Source organism: Pteronotus mesoamericanus, unplaced genomic scaffold (genome assembly GCF_021234165.1).
Source record: "Pteronotus mesoamericanus isolate MK-2021 breed Mesoamerican mustached bat unplaced genomic scaffold, CSHL_Meso_final contig_166, whole genome shotgun sequence".
NCBI lineage: Eukaryota > Metazoa > Chordata > Mammalia > Chiroptera > Mormoopidae > Pteronotus > Pteronotus mesoamericanus.
In genome coordinates, this window is record NW_026555066.1 from 2,866,721 (window position 1) to 2,888,578 (window position 21,858).

Genomic DNA, 21,858 nt, shown 5'->3' on the forward strand with positions numbered 1-21,858 from the left:
TTAAATTAAGCTTTTCTGGTACTTCTGCCATCTATCATCACACATTTCTTCCAGACTTACTGGGACATTGATATAGCCTAGAAATCTCCCTGTTTCCCTTTATAGCTCTTTATCACATTTTCCATGGCAGCAATTTCAAAGCATTTTTATTTCCAGAGAAATTATGAGTTTCTCATCTAGTTTTTGCATTCAGTAATGATCCCACATTCTACCTCACCAAGAAAATGCAATCTGTGGGACTTTCTTCGGTTCCTTACATCCAACTTTCTAGTTCCCCAACCATTAATTTCTCATTTCTCCTTTGAGATTTAAGAATATGTCTTTATTTTTGATTTGGTATATGAATACTTTGACCTATGCTCCAGATCTCATGTTCTGGCACTCTCTCAGATCTTTATTCCATTACTTGTCTCACCTTCTATGGTTTCAACCTTATATATCTATAATACACATATACATACACACACAGTATACATATACATATATATAGTCTGTTGAGAATATATCCAGCCACGTAATATAAAAAATAGAGACATTTATTGAAGAAGATACAAAATAAAAGAAACATTGTACATAGAACAGTGATGCCTCAGTCCCCTTCAAAGAATGCACCTTGGGACCTCATACAGTTTTCCTAATTGCCATCAGCTGCCCCATTGTATTTTCCTGAATCTTATCAACAGTCTGAAATTTCTTTCCTCTCAAAGGTGATTTTAGTTTTGGGAAAAGACATAAGTCACAGGGCACCAAATCCCAGCTATAAGGGGCGCTTAGTCACCTGGGTGATTTGATGTTTTGCCAAAAATCTTTGCACAAAATATGATGCATGAGTGGGTGCATTGTTGTGATGAAGCTGCCAATGCATTGCCCATAGCTGCAGCCTTCTGAATCATCCAAATAGCTTTCACAGAGGAATGTTCAAGCTTAATGCAAAATTTGATGCAGATTCGTTGCTCTACTTGCTCAGTTATTTTAAATGACAGCCACACAGCACACATCCTCATTCAACAGCATCTACTGCCCCCCACTGACTAGTACAGTGAAGTCATCATTGTTCATGCACATGCATTCCAGTCCACTCTCCTTGGCTGCCAGGTTACATCAACATCACACAAACCATTCTCATTATATTAATAATCACTGGACTTTTTCCAGACAATCTATATCTGTATCTGTCTATCTATCTATCTATCTATCTATCTATCTACCTATCGATAAAATATATATACACGCACATTATACACACACACACACACACACACACACACACATAAAATCTTCCATATTCATTATAAGTAAACATGCCTACACTACATACTGATTTACACCTTTCCACACCTAAAAATTTTTTGTCAACTTCTCTCATCTTGGAACTGGTGACCATATTGAATATTCATTCCTTCCTGAAACAATCTCTACCTTTGGATTTCGTGATTCACACTCTTCTGATATAGCTCCTATATCTGTATATCTATGCTTTTCCCTTTTTATCTACCTTGGTAGTTTATACTTAAATATTGGTACACTAGAGGTTCTTGGCTCACTTCATTCTCCTCTCTTTCCCCAGCCTCCCAGGATGACTCCATTTACACCTGCTACTTCAGTTACCTCCCGTATACCTGCATCTCCAGTTTCTTCTTATCACCTTAGCTATGAGAGTGTGTATTAACTGGCATACTGGGCATCCCAAAGACCTGAAACAGAATATATCTAAAACTGATTTCATTCTTTTTTCAAGCCCCACAAAACTGATTTGCTATTTTTATTCTTTCCCAATTTCAGTGAGTATACTATGATCAACCCAGTAACTAAAGCTTGATTCCCTATCTCTATCACTGCTTATGTCTAAGCAATCTCCAGTGAAGATTACCTCACAATTATATCCTACATCATTACATTTCTGTCACCATGGTTACAGTTCTGGTATAGGTTACAATAATTTCTCAACTGGATTACTACCAGAGCCTTATGACTTCTCACTCCATCTTCAGATCTGACCATTCCAAACTGTTCTTTCTCTTATAGGCAGAATAATGTTCTTAAATAAAAATCTGAATTCTAAAGGCTTACCACTATTTCTAGCACAAAATTATGAAATAAAGACTAAAGCAGAAATTGAATTTTTAAGATTGAACTACTGAATATATATAATTAGTTTTTTCATACCAGTCTTTTTTCATTCCTCCACAGATTAAAACTAGATGAAAAAGTACATTTAAAGGACTTGAAATTTTACTGGATGGAACATGATGGTGGCTCATTTTTAATGTCTAAAGTAGACCAAGATCTCATTCTGGCTCAGAAAAAGGTAATTATAAATAAAATCACTTTAATGGAATTCACATTAGGCCAATAAATGCCATTCTCACCCTTTTCCTTTACTGTCTGCCAGATATTTCTGTGTCAGCATACGGAACTAAAGTGATCACAATAGTTGTACTAGGTAATTTTTGTTGCAATTTTTATAGTTATTTTTGATATTTTTTGTCTTTTTATAAGAAAAACGAAGGTTTTAAAAGTGAAATATAATAAAGCAAATAAAAAATTGCTTAGAGGTAACTGCTATTATTTTGTCATTTCTGTCCAGTTATTTTTCTATGCTTTTGTGTAGATGTAAATTTTATATAATTGAGATCACATTATATATGGAACTATTCTAGTCTGCTCTTTATTTTTGAATATTTCTATAATAAAATGAAATAATGAAGTAAAATTGTCTTTTTTAAAACAAAAGCTCATTTGAAGAAGAGTGATAAGATGAATAGCCCTGTCAAATTTTAAAACTACTTTTAAAAAAACTACAGTAAATAAACATGTGACACCATTAAAAATAATACAGACTGTCATTTGGAAAACAAGTAATTGTACAGGGTCTGGCAGAAGTAAAGCTGGCTTGAGTGTTGTTGATAGGGTAAAAATATGGGTGTAAAAAATCATAGTTTTAATTTGAACATTTCACCTAAAATGTCACATGGTATGCTTCAATATGATATTGTTATGTTACAGAATTACATGTGTATGATTTTGTAATAAAAAAGGGGTGCTATTTTTGCCAGATCCTGTATATCTCTAACGTCAAGAAAATTCATGTAAAAACTCTCCTAGTAAGGTTAACAAGTATCTTAAAGTCATGTCGTCCCTATATCAGAATCATCCCCATATACCAGAAACAATTAATAGAAAAATGATTTGACAATACCTATGAATTAGTTGAAACATATCTGTGGAACCTAAATGAAGACAATTATAAACTTGAGTGCTATAAAAGATCACTTTAATATATGTAGACAGACATGGCAACCCATTCTCTCCTGGCTTGAAAAGTTTCTGTTGTGAAATCCTGCAATTACCTTATAGGAATTCCCTTGTATCTAACTTCTCTCTTTGCTCTTGCTGATCTTAAAATTCTTTCTTTCTCTTTGATTTTTGACAATTTAATTATAATGCATCTTGGTGTAGCCTATTTGTGATCTTTTGGGCTTCATGATTATGTATATTCATTTCTTTCCCCAGGTTCAGGAATTTTTCTGCAATTATTGTTTTAAATTTACCTTCTGTCCCATTATATTTATCTTTTCCTTCTAGAAATTCCATAATGTGAAACTTGTTTATTTTTATTGTGTCCCATAATTCTCATAGGCTTTTTTCATTCTTTTTTTAATGCTCCTCTGACTGGTAATTTCTAATGTTCAGGTCACTGATTCTTTCTTCTGCATGGTGAAGTCTACTTTTGAAACTCTGTATTGAATTCTTCAGTTCAATAACTGTACTTTTCTTTATTTGGGATTTTTATGGTGTTCTGATGGTAGCACTTTCTTTGTTGTACTTCTTGTCTTGTTCATGTATTGTTTTCTTAATTTATTCATTTGTCTGTGTTTCCTTATAGTTCACAAAACTTTCTAAAAATGATTATTCTGAATTTTTTTCCTTATATTTTATTGATTATGCTCTCACAGGTGTCACATTTTCCCCCCTTTATTCCTCTCTGCCCTGCACCCCCTCTCCCACCATCATCCCCCCTCCCTTAGGTCATGTCCTTGACCTAAGTCATGGCTTCCATGGCTAAGTCATACAAGTTCTTTGGCTTCTCTATTTCCTGTACTATTCTTATCTCCCCCTATCTATTTCGTACCTACTATTTATGCTTCTAATTCCCTGTACCTTTTCCCCCATTCTCCCTGCACCCCATCCCCACTGATAACCCTCCATGTGGCCTCCATTTCTGTGATTCTATTCCTGTTCTTGTTTGCTTAGTTTGTTCCTGTTTTTGTTTCTTTTTAGGTTCAGTTGTTGATAGTTTGAATATGTTGTCATTTTACTGTTCACAGTTTTGATCTTCTTCTTTTCCTTAGATAAGTCCCTTTAACATTTTATATAATAAGGGCCTAGTGATGATGAATGCCTTTAACTTTACCTTATTTGGGAAGGACTTTATCTGCCCTTCTATTCTAAATAATATCTTTGTTGGATAGAGGAATCTTGGATGTAGGTCCTTGCCTTTCATGACTTGGGTTTCTTTTGAGAAATCAGCTGATAGTCCTCTGGGAACTCCTTTGTAGGGAACAGTCTCCTTTTCTCTTGCTGCTTTTAAGATTCTCTCCTTATCTTTAATCTGGGGTAATTATGATGTGCCTTGGTGTGTGCTTCCTTGGGTCTAATTTCTTTGGGATTTTCTGAGCTTCCCGAACTTCCTGGAAGTCTATTTCCTTGGCCAGATTGGGGAAATTCTCCTTTATTATTTGTTCAAATAAGTTTTCAATTTCTTGCTCTTCTCCTCTGGCATCACTATGATTCAGTGTTGCAGCGTTTAAAGTTGTCCCAGAGGTTCCTAAGCCTGTCCTCATTTTTTTATTTTATTTTTAAATCAATTTATTCTATTACAGTTGTCTCAATTTTCCCCCCTTTGCCCTCCTCCACACATCCCACCCTGCTCCCGCTCCCATAGTCAATTCCCACTCTGTTGTCCATGTCCATGGGTCATTCATACATGTTCTTTGTCTAGTCCTTACTCATTCTTTCCACCATTGTCCTCCTTCCTCATATTCTCTGGTGACTTTCACTCTGCTCCATGTTTCCTTGCTGTGGTTTATTTTGGTCATTAGTTTATTTTGTTGAACAGATTCGGTATTTGTCTTTCACTGACTGGCTTATTTCACTTAGCATAATATTCACCAGTTCCATCCATGTTGTCACAAAAGGTTCCTTCTCTCTTTTTTTAAATTCAGATTGATTTTATTTACTTTTTTAAATGTCAATATCCATTATAAAATATTAAAAAATGTAAATCCATTATAAAGTCTCAGCAATCATGACACCTGAGCAGAAGTAATCAAGTAGATCAATGAAATAAAATGAGCATTCTAGAAATAAGCACATACATCTTTCTAACACTGTAATATATGATTAAAATGATATTTCAAATCAATGGGGAAAATAAGGCTTATTCAACAAATAAGGTGCATGGACCACTATTACTTGAAATAAAACAAATATAGAGCCCTGTTTCACACATTGTACAAAAAAATATTCAGGTGAGTTAAAATCAATATGTAAATTCTAAGGAGTTTTAGGAGAAAATACAAAATAATATTTTTCTTACCCTAAAGTAACATATTCAAACCCAGAAGCTATAAAGAAAAATATTGACAATATGACTATATTAAATATTTAAGACTATACAATAATATTCATGTAAAAAAAGATAAAGGACAAGTAGTAGAATAGGAAAGTATTTGCAACATATCTATAAAAGAGTTAATAATTTGTTGGGGTTTTTTTTTGACAGTTATAAAATTTTACTAAAAGAAAAGGATGAATAATGGAATGCATGAAAATAAATATATTCCCACAGGGGAAAGTAAAATATTGTAAATGTACCAATTCTTTCCAAATTAACTTATACATATAATGTATTATCATAATCTTAATGGAACTTTATTATAAATTTGAAAAAATTGTGCTGTAGTTCAGCTGGAAAATTAAACTTGTGATTACTCATGGTTGGTTTTTTAAAATTTTATTTTAATTTATTTTTTCAAATACATTTGTCTCTGGCTACCCCCACCACTTTCCCTTGCTCCCTCCCTCCCTCCCTCCCTCAGCTCTTCCCATTTGGTTGTGTCCATGAGTCCTTGCTATATGTTCCTTGACTTTCCCCTTCCCTTCCTTTTCCCTGTCCCCCCTCCCTCCTTCCCTCTTGTCTCTGTTGATTTCTTTTCCTTTCAGTGTTGCTGGTCTTATTTTCCTTGCATCTTTGTATTGTTGGTTAGGTTCCACTTATAGGTGAGATCATATGGTATTTGTCTTTCGCCCCCTGGCTTATTTCGCTTAACATAAATGCTGTCGAGTTCCATCCATGCTGTCGTGAAGTTTAGTAGTTCTTTTTTTCTTTCTGCTGCGTAGTATTCCATTGTGTATATGTACCATAACTTTTTCATCCAATCATCTACTGATGGGCATTTAGGTTGCTTCCAATACTTGGCTATTGTAAATTGTGCTGCTATGAGTATTGGGGTGCATAGGTTCTTTTGTATTGGCTTTTTGTTGGGTTTTTTTAGGGAAAAAATTATACAAACATTTAATCAAAAAACAGATAAAGAATACCAAAAAGTCATTTAAAGCTTTTTTTAAAAAAAATAATAGAAATAGGCAAGGAATATACAAAAAAAGGTTTAGTTTCAAGAAATAATAAAGTAACAATTAAAATAAAAAATCATTGTCACAATCAGATTAGTAAGTATTAAAAATATTGGTAATATCATGTATTGCTGACTGTGAAATGAACTGGGTATTCATAGACTCTTTTTCTTCATCTTCTTAAAGCAGTCCCTTTAGCATATCTTGCAATGCTGGTATGTTGAAGGTTTATTTCAGCCTTCTTTTGTCTGGGAAACTCCTTATTTCGCCTTCCATTTGAATTGACAGTCTTGCTGGGTGGAGCAGTCTTGGTTCCAGACCTTTGCTTTTCATTACTTGGAATATTTCTTGCCATTCCCTTCTGACTTGTCGGGTTTCTGTTGAGAAGTCAGCTGCTATCCATATCGGGGGCTCCCTTATATGTTACTACCTGTTTCTCCCTTGCTGCCTTTAAGATTCTCTCTTCGTCTTTGATATTTGCCATTTTAATGATGATATGTCTTGGAGTGGGCCTCATTAGGTTCCTCTTGAATGGGACCTTCTGTGCTTCCTGGACTTGTGTGAGTTTTTCTCTCCTCCAATTAGGGAAGTTTTCCATCATTGCTTTTTGAAACATGTTCTCTATGCCTTACTCCTCTTCTCCTTCTGGTATCCCCATTATATCTAATAATAATGGATATTATTAGATATAATGGGGATACCATATAATAGGTTTCAGGTTGTCCTGCATTTCCCTCAATGCCTCTTCATTCTTTTTGAGTCTTTTTTCATTTTCTTGTTCTTTCTAGGAGCTTTTTTCTATCTTATCCTCCAGCTCGCTGATTCTTTCCTCAGCTTCATCTACCCTGCTTTTGATTCTTCTACTGTGTTCTTACATTCAAAAACTGTAATCTTCATTTTTTTTGCCTCTTATTGTTAGTTTCTATGTCCTTTTTCATGCTGATATAGCTTGCAGTAAGTTCCTCGTAGTTTCCCTGTAGTTTTTGTAATTCTCTCTAATCTCACTGAGCTCATTGAGCTTCCTTAGAACCATTGTTTTGAACTCAAAATTTGATAGTTTACTTGGTTCTATTTCATTTAGTTCTCTTTCTGGGGATTCTTCCTTTCCCTTCAACTGGAGGGTGTTTCTTTGTCTTCCCATTATGTGTGATGCTCTTCTTTTTTGCTTCTTAAATTGGTCTGTCTTGATTTCCTGACTTTGTGGTGTGAACTTCTGTGGTAAGAGACTGCTGGGTGTTTTGTTTTTTTTTTATTTCTAGATCTGCCTCTGATGATGTCAGCTATTGACCTTGTCTGACCTTAGGCAGTCTGTTGGAGACTTCCAGAAATCTACTGTCTATGGTTGTCTCCTTCAGCTGTTAATGTAGTCACTCTGCACTCAGTAGGCCAGCTTAAAGACACCACAGAGCGGGGCAGAGTCCCTCCTTGGGGTGGGGTTATTCGGTCCTCTCGAGCTGCTGCCACTCAGGGGAGTGGTCTTCTTGAGCCAGATGACTGCTGCCTTATGGGATAGGAGTCAGCACAAAGATCCAACTGGCTACTCTCTTCGTTCTTTCCCCAAATCCTCCATCTCTGGTATCTCAAGTGTCTCTAGACAACTCTGTGCCCTCTTTAGCCAGGGATCTACTATCTGTGGCTGCCACTCTACTCAGCCATCAGGTTTTAACTCTACTGGGCCTAGGCAGAGCCTCCTCAGTGCAGGGTTATTGGGTCATCGCACGCTGTTGTCGCTCAGAGGAGTGGTCAGCCTGAGCAATATGGCTGCTGCCATCTAGGGCATGAGTCAGCACTGGGATTCCATTAGCTATTCTCTCAGTTCTCTCCCCAAAGCCTCCTTCCCCAATCTCTCCCCAGGTGTCTCCAGCCCACTCTGCCCCCACCTTTTGTGGTGACCAGTATAAGTGGGTGCAAATACGAACTTATGTGTTGACCATTTAAATGTCTCTTTGCGTCTTCAGCTGCCTGTCTCTGCCAGAGAGCATCCTTCCACTTTTTGCAGCTGGCTGTTATCTGTGTACTTTTTGGGCTCTGGTGCTGTAGGCTGGAGATCCCCACTTATGGTTTAGACCCCGCTCTTCTCAGGGGGATCCAACTGGCAATTTCAATATCATTCTGGTGCTGCCACCCATGGGCGCCCTGCCTGCCTTCTCAAGTCTCCAATGCACTCCTTACCAGTTAGGTTGTGATAAAGCTGATTCTTCTATCTCTCCGAGATTATAAGGCTCCTCTCTTGCTATTGTTCAGTTGTTTGTTCCAGGTGATTTCTCCACAGTTTAGTTGTAATTCCAGGTTGGTCCTGGGAGGAGGTCATTGTGACTTCCACTCACTCTTCTGCCATCTTGATTCCCCTCTCCCCTCATTTTTTGAAATCTTGATTGTTCATTCTGTTCTGGTTGAGTGTTTATTTCTTCTTTCTGCTCTCAATTGTTGATTTGAGTTCTGGTTTCCTTCCTTTCACTTTTGGTTCCCTGTATATTTTTCTTTATTTCACTTTGCATAGCCTTCAGTTTTTCCTCCATTTTGTGGCCGTACTCAATGATTTCTGTCAGCATCCTGATTACCAGTGTTTTGAACTGTGCATCTGATAGGTTGGCTATCTCTTTATTCTTTTCTTGGAGCTTTGATCTGTTCTTTCATTTTGGCCATATTTCTTTGTCTCCACACTCCTGTTACACTGTAAGGGGTGAAGCCTTAGGTATTCACTGGGGTGGGGAAATCCACATCACTGCATTGTGGTGCTGTATATGGGGGAGGGGTCAGAGAAGGAACTATGCTGCTTCTTTAGCTCTCACCCAGCTTTCAGTCACTTCTCCTACTACCCACAAGCAAATTGGGCCCTTCTGGTGCTGATTCCCAGGTGGGTAGGTTTGTTTACTCTCCAGGACCCTGTGGGTCTCTCCAACAAACTCTCCTGTGAGGCTGGGAGTTTCTTCTGCCACTGCAACCCCCAGAGGTTCGTATAGCCAGAGGTTTTCAGGCTTTCTTTTCTTGTTCTAGAACCCTGGGTTGCGCAGTCTGTGTTGCTCCCCAGTTGTTCTTCCTGGTTTATCTGCATGCAAATGTGGGACCGCCCAATCTGCCAGCTGCTGCCTTACCCACCTTGTCGTATAGCCTCTACTTTGTCATGCATCCTTTCTGCCTCGGCTGCCCATCTCCATCCCTCCTACCACTCTGGATGAATGTTTCTTCTTTAACTCCTTGGCTATTGGACTTACATGCAGTTCTATTTTCTGGAAGTTCTGGTTATTTTTTGTTTTTAAATTTGTTGTTGTCCTTTTGGTTGTGTGAAGAGGCAAAATGTATCTGCCTATGCCTCCATGTTGGCCAGAAGTCTCACTCTCTATTCTGAATTCTTTGTCTGAGAGTTTATTGATCTCTATTTTTTTAGGTCAGTTATGAGAGGTTTATTTGTTTTCATTGCTGTTTTCATGTTTACCTGATTTTTTGTGATCCTTGCTTTCTTACATTGGTATCTGTGCATTTCAGTAATTGGACATAGACAGATCTTTACCAGCCACCTCAGCTTTGATTTCTTGGTGTATCCTTCAGCAGTTGTGGCAGCTATTATGGTCCATTTTTTAGGTGAGAATACTGTTTAAGTTCTGAGGATAGGCATAGGGGTTCTGCCTCTGGCTGAGAACAGTTGGATAGGACTGCTGACTTGTTTTTTCATATAAGTAATACAAGGATGTATGATTGCCTCTGTGGTTCCCTGGATTCTCTAGTTAGTCGTAATAGATATCAGGACTGGGCACTATATTCAGTTGTAGATGGGTCCATGAATTAACTTCCTTGCCTTGACAGGACAGCTGGACAGAACTCAGGACCTGTACAGTTCATTGTTTGCATAACTGAATCAGGCCCGAGTATACATCAGGTGAGGTGAGGCTTTGGTTTTCAGATGGGGGTAGCCACAGGCTGTGCTGTCTCTTCAAGTGACATTGTACGTATGACTGCTGCATGGGCTACACAGCTTCTCGTGTGCTGTGGTTAGGTTCACTGATTGGACAGGCTGAAGTCTGTATTCAGCAATGTGTAAAGCTACATATTGAATTCCCTGCTTGGCACAGTGGGTCGAGTATCTACAAAACTGGTACAGTTCTTTTTGTCTTAATAAAGCCAAACTGCATCACAAGTTCCTTGCCAAATAGGGCCATTGGCTTTGGTTACAAACTATTAACTCTGCTTACCTCTTCTCGGCTCCAGCACCACGGGTCTGCATAACTTCCAGAAATTATCAACAACCCTTTTGATCAGATGGGGCCAGAAGACACTCTCAACTACAAAGGGTACTAAGTCTTAGCTCCTTGCATACGTCGGAGAGTGAGGGGCCACTCCAGGTTACTCTCAATTTTCCAAACAGACTCGATGATTGGGAGGGGCCAGAAGTTACCATCAGCCTTGGCTATGATTTAAAATCCTTGCCTGTGCATAGTAAGGGAGCCATCCATGCCAAGTACTAGCTTTCCTCTGGAGATGGTCAGCTCTGGCCTCTTGACTCTGGACTGGAGTGCGGTACTCTGTGTGGAGTACCCCACACCACACAGCTTCTAGGAGTTGTCACTAGCACTCTACTTCAATGGGGCCTTAAGTTACTCTCCAGAGGCTATGACTCTACTCCTTGTCTGGGCATTAGCAAATTGGGCTCTAGGGCTAGTAAAATTCGTCATTTGAGGACTCAAATTGGGTATATCTGCACCCTGCTGAGTTCCTTGGTCAGAATACACCTATGACTTTGTTCTCCAGATCAGCAAAGCAATTGGTTGTGATTACTACTTGGCATTGAAGGTATGATCTTCGTCTGCCAAGATCCATTGTTGGTTGTTTCAAGCCCCTGCCATTTCTTCATCACATATTTGAAGTGGTTGAGCTTCCCAGACTACCTTACAATACCAGTGGATTAGGATCAGAGTGGTGGCTTGACAAAGTGAATTCAGTACTGGGGGAGCACTGATTGTCTCCACTGGTTTCTCTTTTTTCAGCCAGAGGAGTTTGAGGCTCAGGAGTGACCTCAGTGTATGGTGCTGCTCTGGTCTGGGGGAGGAACAATACAGTCAATGTGTAACCCCTTCTCTTATCTTTCTAAAGTAGTCTGTCTCACCTCAGTGGTACAGAGGGTTGCTTCAGTCTCACCTCCATGTTTTAGGGTTCTCTCAGTGGTGTCTTGAATATTTGTTAGTCTTTCTTACAAGGGAGAGTGAAGTCCAGAATGTCTTATTTTGCCATCTTTGTGACATCACTTCTGAGCTAATCCAATCTTCCTTCTATATGTAATTTTTTAAAGAATTTTTATCACAAATAAATGTTTTGTCAAATGCTTTTTCTGCATCATTCAAGGTAACATGAATATTTCTTTCATTTTATTAATGAAGCCTATCACATTGATTGATTTGTGTACATTGAATCATCCTTGCATCCAGGTATAAATCCCAGTAAATCATAGTGAGTGATCTTTTTAATGTACTGTTGAATTCAGTTTTCTATTATTTTGTAAAGGGTATTTGCATCTAGATTTATCAGGGATATTGGCATATAGTTTTCTTTTCTGGTAGGGTCTTTTCCTACCTTTGGTATCAGGGTAATTTTGGCCTACTAAAATGAGTTCAGGAGTATTACCTCTGTTGATTTTGGGGGGAGACTTTAAGAAAGATAGCATTAGTTTTTCTTTAACTGTTTGGTAAAACTCACATGTGAAGTCATCCAGTCCTGGGATTGTCTTCACTTTAGGGTTTTGTTTTTGTTTTTGTTTTTGTTTTTTAATTGAGGTTACTGGGATGACATTGGTTGACAAAACCATATAGGTTTCACATGCGCAACTCAACAAAACATCCTCTATATACTGCATTGTGTGCCCATCACCCAAAGAAAAGTGTTTTCCATCCCAGTTTGTCTCCACTTCACACTCTTCCATCTCCCCCCAAATGTATTTCCCTCTCCCTGTCACCATACTGTTGTCTGTGCCTATGTATTACATATATTTTTTTGCTTAATCCCTTCACCTTTTATTCATCCAGCCCCCCAACCTCCTTTCTGCTGACAGCTGTCAGTCTGTTCTATGTCTATGCTTCTGGGTTTTTTTTTTGTTAAATTGTTTTATTTATTAGATTCCACATATAAGGGAGATCATATGGTATTTGTCTTTTTATGACTGGCTTATTTCACTTAACATAATAATCTCCAGGTCCTGTTGCAGAAGGTTAAGATTTTCTTCTTTTTTATAGCCGAATAGTATTCCACTGTGTAAATGTACCACAGCTTTTTTATCTACTCATCTACTGATGAGCACTTGGGCTGTTTCCAGATCTTGACTATTGGAAATAACACTGCTGTGAATATGTTCTCGGTGCATATATTCTTTGGAATTAGTGTTTCAGGTTTCTTAGGATAAATTCCCAGAACTGGAATTACTGAGTCAAAAGGTAGTTCCATTTTTAATTTTTTGAGGTGACTCCACACTGTTTTCCACAGTGGCTGCACCAGTCTGCATTCCCACCAGCAGTGCTCTAGGGTTCCCTTTTCTCCACAGCCTCGCCAGCACTTGTTGTTTTTTGATTTATTTATGACAGATATTCTCACAAGTATGAGGAAATAACTAATTGTGCATTTTTTCCCTTTTTTAAAATTTAATCTTTATTGTATTTTTTCCATTACCATTTAGTCCCTTCATATCCCTCCCCCCAGCAATCGCCACACTGTTGTCAATGTCCATGAGTCCTTTTTGCTCAATCCTTCCACCCTGTAACCTCTCCCCTCCACTAGCTGTTATCTGCTATGAGTCTGTCTCTGTTTCACTTGTTACTTCAGTTTGTTCATTAGATTCCATATATAAGTGAAATCATGTTATTTGTCTTTTTCTGACTGGCTTATTTCTCTTAGCATAAAGTTCTCCAGGTCCATCCATACTGTTGCAAAGAGTAAATTTTTTTTTATGGCCAAGTAATATTCCATTGTGTAAATGTCCCATAGCTGTTTTATCCATTCATCTATTGATGGACACTTGGGCTGCTTCCATATCTTAGCGATTGTAAATAATGCTGCAATGAACATAGATGTGCTTATGTTCTTTCGAATTAGTGCTTTGGGTTCCTTGAGATATATTCCCAGAAAAATACAAAAAGACTAAATTAAAAAAAAAAAAAGAAAAAAACACAATTAGGTGTCTCCTCATGCCTGTGAGAATGGCTATCATCAATAATGATTAGTGACATCAAACACTGTTTCATATGTCTATTGGACATCTATACGTCCTCATTGGAGAAATGTCTATTCTGATCCTTTGCCTATTTTTTAATTGGATTGTTTGTCTTCCTGGTGTTGAGTTGTGTAAGTTCTTTATATGTTTTGGATATTAACCCTTTATCAAATGTATCATCAGTGAACATGTTCTCCCATTCAGTGGGTTTCCTTTTCATTTTATTGACTTTTTTTTTTTTTGCTGTACAAAAGCTTTTTAGTTTAATACTGTCCCATTTGTTTATTTTTTCCTTTGTTTCCCTTATTTTAGGAGCTATATCCGCAAAAATATTGCTATAAGTAATATCTGAGATTTTACTGCCTCTGTTTTTTTCTATGATTTTTATGGTTTCATGACATATTTTTAAGTCTTTAATCAATTTTGAGTTTATTCTTGTGTATGGTGTAAGTTGGTGTTCTAGTTTCTTTTCTTTTCTTTTTTTTTTTTGCATGTATCTGTCCAATTTTCCAAACAACATTTATTGAAGAGACTATCTTCACCCCATTGTATGTTCTTGCCTCCTTCGTCAAGTATTCATTTAATATAAAGGCATGGGTCTATTTGGGGCCTCTCTGTTCTGTTCCATTGATCTGTATGCAGGTTCCTTATGTCAGTACCATTCTGTTTTGATTACTCTAGATTTGTCATATGGTAGTGTGATACCACCAACTTTGTTCTTCTTTCTCAAGATTGCTCCAGCTGTTAGGGGTCTTTTGCGGTTTTATATAAATTATTGGAATATTTGTTCTAGAACCATGAGATATGCCACTTGTATTTTAATAGGAATTGTGTTGAAGCTATAGATTGCTTTGAGTAGTATGTATGTTTTAATGATGTTAACTCTTGTTATTTATGAACATGGTATATGCTTCCACTTATTTGTATCTTCTTCAGTTTCTTTCTTGAGTATCCTATAATTTTCCAAGTGCAGGTCTTTTACCTCTGTAATTAAATTTATTCCTAGATATCTTATTTTTTTGTTGAAATAGTAAATGCGATTGTTTTATTTATTTCTTTTTCTGGTAGTTCATTATTGGTGTATAAAAATGCCACCAATTTTTTTAATATTAATTTTGTATCCTGCTACATTACTGAATTTATTTATCAGTTCTAGTAGTTTTGGGGGGATTTATATATACAGTATCATGTCATCTGCAAAAAATGACAGTTTTACTTCTTCCTTTCCAATTTAAATGCTTTATATTCTTTTTGTCTGATTGCTGTCGCTAGAACTTCCATGACTGTGTTGAATAGGAGTGGTAAATGTGGGTACCCCTGTCTTGTTCCTTGTCTTAAGGGGAATGCTTTCAGTTTTTGCCCACTGAGTATGATATATTGGCTGTGGATTTGTCATATATGTTATATTTGACATATTTGTCACATATGACCTTTACTATGTTGTGGTATAATTCCCCTATTCCCACTTTGTTTAAAGTTTTTTTAATCATAAATGGGTGCTAATTTTATCAAATGCTTTTTCTGTATCTATTGATAAGAGCATGTGATTTTTATCCTTCACTTTTTTTATATGGTATACCATGTTTATTGGTTTTCATACATTGTACCAACCTTGCATCCCCAGAATAAATCCCACTTGATCATGGTGTATGATCTTTTTATTGTCTTGCTGGATCTATTTTGCTAATATTTTGTTGAGGTTTTTAACTTCTGTGTTCATCAAGGATATTGACATATAATTTTCTTTCTTTGTTGTGTCTTTGGTTTTAAAATTAGAATAATTCTGGTTTCATAAAAATAGCTTGGAAGTGTTCTATTCTCTTGAATTTTTTGGAATAGTTTGAGAAAAATAGGTGTTAGTTCTACTTTGAATGTTTGGTAAAATTTGACTGCGTAGCCTTCCAGTCCAGGACTTCCGTTTTCTGGGAGTTTTTTTTTTTGTTTTTTTTTTTTACTGCTTTGATATCATGTAATTGGTGTTTTCTGGTTTTATTTTTCCTGATTCTGTTTTGGAAGATGTATGTTTCTAAAAATGTATCCATTTTGCCCAGGTTGTCTAATTTGTTGATATATAGTTGCTCATTATATTTTTTTACAGTCCTTTGTATTTCTTGGTGTGGCCAGCAGATTTTTGACTACAAATTTAATCTTCTTACTAACATTCATCTGTTCAGATTTTCTTTCTTCCTGATTCAGTCTTGGTAGATTGTATGTTTCTAATCTTTATTTCTTTTCTTCTGCTAACTTTCAGGTCAGTTTGTTTTCTTTTTCTGGTTATTTTAGGGTTATGATTCAGTTGTTTATTTTAGATCTTTTTTATTTATTAATGTATGTTTTAATTTCATGAACTTACCTTTTTGAACTCTTTTTGCTGATTCCCATTACTTTTTGTTTATCACATGATTTTTTAATTTCCTCTTTAAATTTTTCTTTAATCTATTGGTTGTTAATATCAATGTATTCATGAGTTTTTTTAGTTTTTCTTCTGTTGTTCATTTCTAGTTTTGTAGCATTGTGGTCAGAGAACATATTTAGCATGATTTTAACCTTACTGAATTTTTCAAGCCTTGTTTTATAGTCTAACAAATAGTCTATACTGGAAAATGTTCCATGTGCACTGAGGAGAATGTGTATATTGCTGTTGTTGGAGTGTTCTGAATTTGGCTCAGGTTCTTGTGGTCTATAGTGTTGTTTAAGTAAGCTTTAGCATCATCCCATGGAATTTTTATATGTTGTGGTTTTTTAATTTGTTTTGAGACAATTTTTATTTTCTTTTTAATTTCTTCTCAATACATTTGTTATTCACATGTATGTTGTTTAGGTTATACATATTTGTAAAATTTTCCAGCTTTGTGTTCTTTTTTTTCTAGCTTCATACCATTGTGGTCAGAAAAAATAGTTATTTTTTTCAGGCTTCTTAAATTTTCTCAGACTTGTTTTGTGTCTTATCATATGATCTATGCCAGAGAATGCTCCATGTGCGCTTGAGAAGAATGTGTACTCTGCTGTTGTTGGATGGAATGGTCTATGCATATCTGTTAAATGCATTTGATACAGACAATGGCTCAATTCCAACATACCAAGGAGGTTGCTCTTGCTGCTGCCAAAAGCATCAGCACTTGCACTGACCCCATGGGGAGCGGGATTACCTTTACAAATTCCTCCCTCTCATCTGCTTTCTAACTTGTTTCTAACCCTCTCCAATGTCATGCTTGAATCTCCCTTCAGGCAGGCTGGCCTTACACATATAATCTTACTCACATATATCTATCCAGTTGCACACTTTCCAGGTCTCTTCTTCCCAATGCCTGAGAGTGGGGATGTGACAACTTTGAAGACTTCCTTGGTCTGAAGGCCCCACCTAGATTCCATTTGTTGGTTTTGAATGCACAGGCTTGCTAGAAACCTCTTGGGTCCCTTGGTGTAATGTGCCGAGTCACTTTCGTTCAGTTCTGGATGTCAAATTTGTTTTATAAATGGAGAAAAAAAGTAACTACTTATACTGCCATAATGCTGATGTCTCTTATAGATTTCATTTTTGAAGTACATTTTTGTCACACGTTTTGTTCTTGATTCACAGTTATTTTCTTTTAGCTCTTTAAGATTTCTGCAAGGAAAACCATTCATCTTGTAGAGGCTCTTTTGTATGTGATATGTCACCGTTCCCATGCAACTTTGAAGATTCTTCTTTTGTGTTTGATTTTCAAGAGTTTGGTAAAATATATCTCATTGTGGGATTCTTTGGGTTTAACCTATTTGGAATTTGTTGAACCTCTTATATTGTGTATCCAATTTTTTTTCAAATTAGGGAGTTTTCAGCCATTATTTCTTCAAATAATGTCTATGTCTCCTTTTCTCTGTCTTTTCCTGGGACTCTTATAATGTATGTATTATTCCACTTGATGGCATCCTATAAATACTTTGCTCTCTTTTCACACTTTTTTATTATTTCTTTTTGTCCCCAGACCCAATGATTTCAAATGGTCTGTCTTCAAGTTTGTTTTGTTGATTTCTTATTCTGCGTGTTTCAGCCTTCTGTGGAACCCTTTTAGTGAATTTTTCAGTTCACTTATTATGTTTTTTAGTTCCAGAATTTCTGGTTGTTGTTTTTTTATTACAGTTTATATCTGTGTGTTTATATCGTAATTTTCTTCATATCATGTTCCTGATTTTTGTTTGTCCATGATGTCTTTTAACCCACTGAACATTTTTAAGACCATGTTTTAAAACCTTTCGTAATGTAAGCCAGAAGGATTGGTATTTAAAGATTTATTTTATTCCTTTGAATGCCTGTTTCCCTGTTTCTGTGTATGCCTTGTTTTCTTTTTTAAAATTACATATTTAAAATAATGTCTGCCTCTCCTCATCTTCATGGACTGGCTTTGTGCAAAGGAAGTCCTTTACCAATTAACCTGGCCTAAAGATTTAGTGTTGTCTCAAAGCCTTTGAAGATGTGTTTTTTGGGGGCCTGCACACTTTTAAATTCCAATTCCTTTATATATATATATATAACTACTTTTCAATGTCTTCATTTCCCTAAATGTTTCATCCTTATTTCTTCTCAAGCCCTTAGTTGTTTTATATTGTTGCTCTGTCTATAATATCTTATACCCAGACACCCACAGGTCGGCAGTAACCCTGTACCTCTTTCATGCCACAGCTCCAACCACTGCTTTTGACAGTTTCCCACCTGATATACAAACTATGCCTCTATTCCTCCCATCAGTGTTCTCCATCAGGCAAGAGATAAACCAGTGCTCCAGGCTACCCCTATACTAGCCAGAACTCTGCAAGCAAATTCCACTCTTTTCTTCCCATTGCAGGGTAGAAGTTAGGAGTTAGGTGGCTTCCTCCCAGTCTTTCTGCACTGTGCCAAGAAGGGGATGAGACAAGAATGAGCAAAGGCAACATGCGATTTCTGAGCATTTGAGTGCAGCTTTCCTTTTTTGATCATTTGTTTTATTGCTGCAGTTTCTTAACTGGTTTTCAGAGGTCACACAGAGCTACTCTGGTCTGTATGTTGGTATTTCCAAGAAGAAATGAAGGGTGTAAGCCATCTTGCTGACATCATTCTCCAATGATATCTTTTTTTCCTAAACATGTTTGTCTCTTGTTATATCTTCATTTTCTAAGGTTGTAGCTCACCTGGAAAATACACTAGGAGCCTCAGTTCAACATGTTAAACTGAAGCAAATGAAGTATTCTTTTCAGTTATGGGTCACAATGATGTCAGCAAAAGGACATGATGGGAAGGTATGTTCACTACTTTTTCCTTTCTTCTTTCCTTTTGTAAATATTTATTGACCTTCTGTTGTGGTCCATATGTTCTAGATATGTAGGAATGAAATTAATAATCAAATAGGTGACATAGTTAAATAATTAAAGATTATACAGTTTAGTGAGTGCTATACTGGAATAAGCATGTATGATTGTATGATCATAGAGGGAGGACCCATCTCTGTGTGGAAGTCAGGAAAAGCTTCCTGGTGTAAGATTTCTATTTACCAATACTTGAATAATTTGGAGGCCTTAACCAGGTAAAGAAATTATAAAAGGTGTTCCAAGCAGAGGTAACATTATGAACAGGGTACAGTGCCATGAGGTTTATTCCAGTATAGTGTGTGCTGGGTATTAGAGCATTTAGGCTTCAGCGAAGCATGTAAAGTGATTAGGTAATTCCAGTTGTCAAGGCCACACTTTGCTGCCCCCATCAGAGGTTTTTACGGATAAGCACACAATTACCTGCTTTTCTACAATGTAATTTACCCTCCTGTTATTTGCTAAGTTTGGAAGCTGATGTGGATAATTGTGAAAGATGTCTTATTTATGATTTCTTCAGGCTTGTTGAAGATTTTAAATATGAATCCTTTAATAATAGTAAGTTAAATTTGACATTATGAAGAAATAGAAAAGTCATTTTCAAGTCTTTTAACTTTCGTACATATGTTGGCCATTAAGAATATGTATGTTGGAGTGTGACAGACCCAAATTCAAATTACAAGCCACTTCTTAGCTCTGTTTTCTTTTTGGTGAGATAGCTCTTATTTATTCTTCACTTTACTCATCTGTAAAATGAAGCTATTGATACCTGTGTTATAATATTATTTTCTGGATTAAGAAAGTATTTAGTAAAGTGTCTGATGTTTAGTAGCCCTTCAATAAAGGAGCACTTTCACAATCCCCTTCCATCTCAAGGAAAATAAATTATCAGTCACTATAGTGTTTAAGAAACAAATAAATTGTTTCTTTTTATAAGGACTTTGGAAATATCTCAGAATAGGAAGTTCATGTAAACCTACAAGCTTAGGTGTTTGACTCTGAGATATAGGTTCATAATCAGAGTATGAGAAAAAAGCTAAAACAAAGATTAGTAACAAAAATTTTATTCTGAGCTCTTGCAGGAGATACTTTCTTGTATTTAATAACTTGGAGAAACTCATAACACAGGTGCTGATTGTTAAAATAGATCCTAAAATTAAAAACCTGAAATAAGACAAAAGGGTGAAAAAACTTGTCTCCTCTCACCTTGAATTACAATGCCTGACTCAGATCTGGTATTCATAGGCACTCTATCATATTGCTCAGTAATGGTTCATCTCTTAAGAACAAATACATTCTATGGCCGGTACTTGAAGCTTTACCTATGGAAAAAGGATGTGGCCATTTTCTCAGCCATACATATTTATGGCCATTTTGTTGCTTTATTATAAGAGATTTATCAAATTATAATTTATATATCATGCAAATCACCCATCTAAAGCATACAATTAAATGATTTTTAAAACACGGGATTGTGCAACCATCACTACAATCAATTTTAGAACATTTTCATCACCACAAAAAGAGACCCATTCTCATTATCAGTCACCTTCAACATCCTCACTGCCCTGATCCATAGCCTTGGCAAAAACTGATCTACTTTCTGTATCTATTGATTTGCTTATTCTGGACATTTCAAATAAGTAGAGTTATACATTGTGTGGTGTTTTGTTACTGTCTTCTTTCACTTAGCTTAATATTTTTTTACATTTTATCCATGTTGTACCTTGTATTAGTACCTTATTTCTTTTTATGGCTGAATAATATTCTATTGAATTGATACAATTTGTTTATACATCACCTGATTACTATGTGGCTATTATTTATAGTAGTGCTGTGAACGTTCCTATTCACATTTTTATCTTAACCATACATTTTTTGATAAAATACTTGTATTTCCTGTTTTAGCAGTTTGATATGTTTATTTTCACATTTAAATTTTAATCTCTTCCTTTCCCAGTTCTTTTGTAAAATTAAATTTATTGGTGTGACATTGGTTAATAAAATTTTCTTTAATCTCAGGAACCTGTGACATTTATGGATCTGCTTAGTGACCATGGCAAGCCTATCAGCCCTCTGTGGGAATTGATCAAATGGTGCCTGGGCTTATCAGTGCACACCATCCCTGCCATTGGTATATAAATCATCTTTTCTCTGGTTTGATGTCTTAAGGGGAGGGAAGAACATCTTACCAAAAATATAAGAACCACTCACAACACTTTGAAGAAAGCTGAAATATATGAATAATGAATTAGTATTCATCATTTACTGACATCTCACTATGTGACAAGCACTGTCCTGTGCATTTTATCCCATTGATTTACAATGTATCTATTATAATGCTCATTTCATAGATTTAGAAACCTTAATTCATAAAGGTTAGATGGGTACCAAGTTAAGGGGTGCTCTTCAAATGTTTATCTTACAAATTCAAATACCCAGGATGCTTTCCCTGTGTTATGTATTCTATTTAAATATCTAAGTGGAAATTTTGGACAATATATTTGACTTTAAGGATGGGCCCATTCAAGAATATTTTGGTGAATTAACATATCAAAATGTTAATTATGGTCATGTTGAATAAGTTTAGTTGAAGAAGCTCACCAAAGAAATTAGTACAGTTGTGGAAACTTGTTGAAGAGTTGGTCATCTGTTGTTATTGTAAACAAATGCTCATTGAGTACTTAAGTGCTAAATACTAGGTTTTTAGT

General features: G+C 36.2%; 1 protein-coding gene across 1 annotated transcript in view; it reads left to right on the plus strand.

Annotated features, from left to right (window-relative positions):
- The window catches only part of FAAH2 (fatty acid amide hydrolase 2), a gene marked incomplete at its 3' end in the record, with an annotated part of 92,183 nt that extends 70,879 nt beyond the window's left edge, over positions 1-21,304 (plus strand). Inside the window, 3 exon segments of the mRNA XM_054565704.1 lie at positions 2,191-2,308; positions 18,962-19,081; positions 21,170-21,304. Coding sequence (XP_054421679.1) covers positions 2,191-2,308; positions 18,962-19,081; positions 21,170-21,304 — 373 coding nt within the window.
- Between the last annotated feature and the right edge of the window lie 554 nt (positions 21,305-21,858).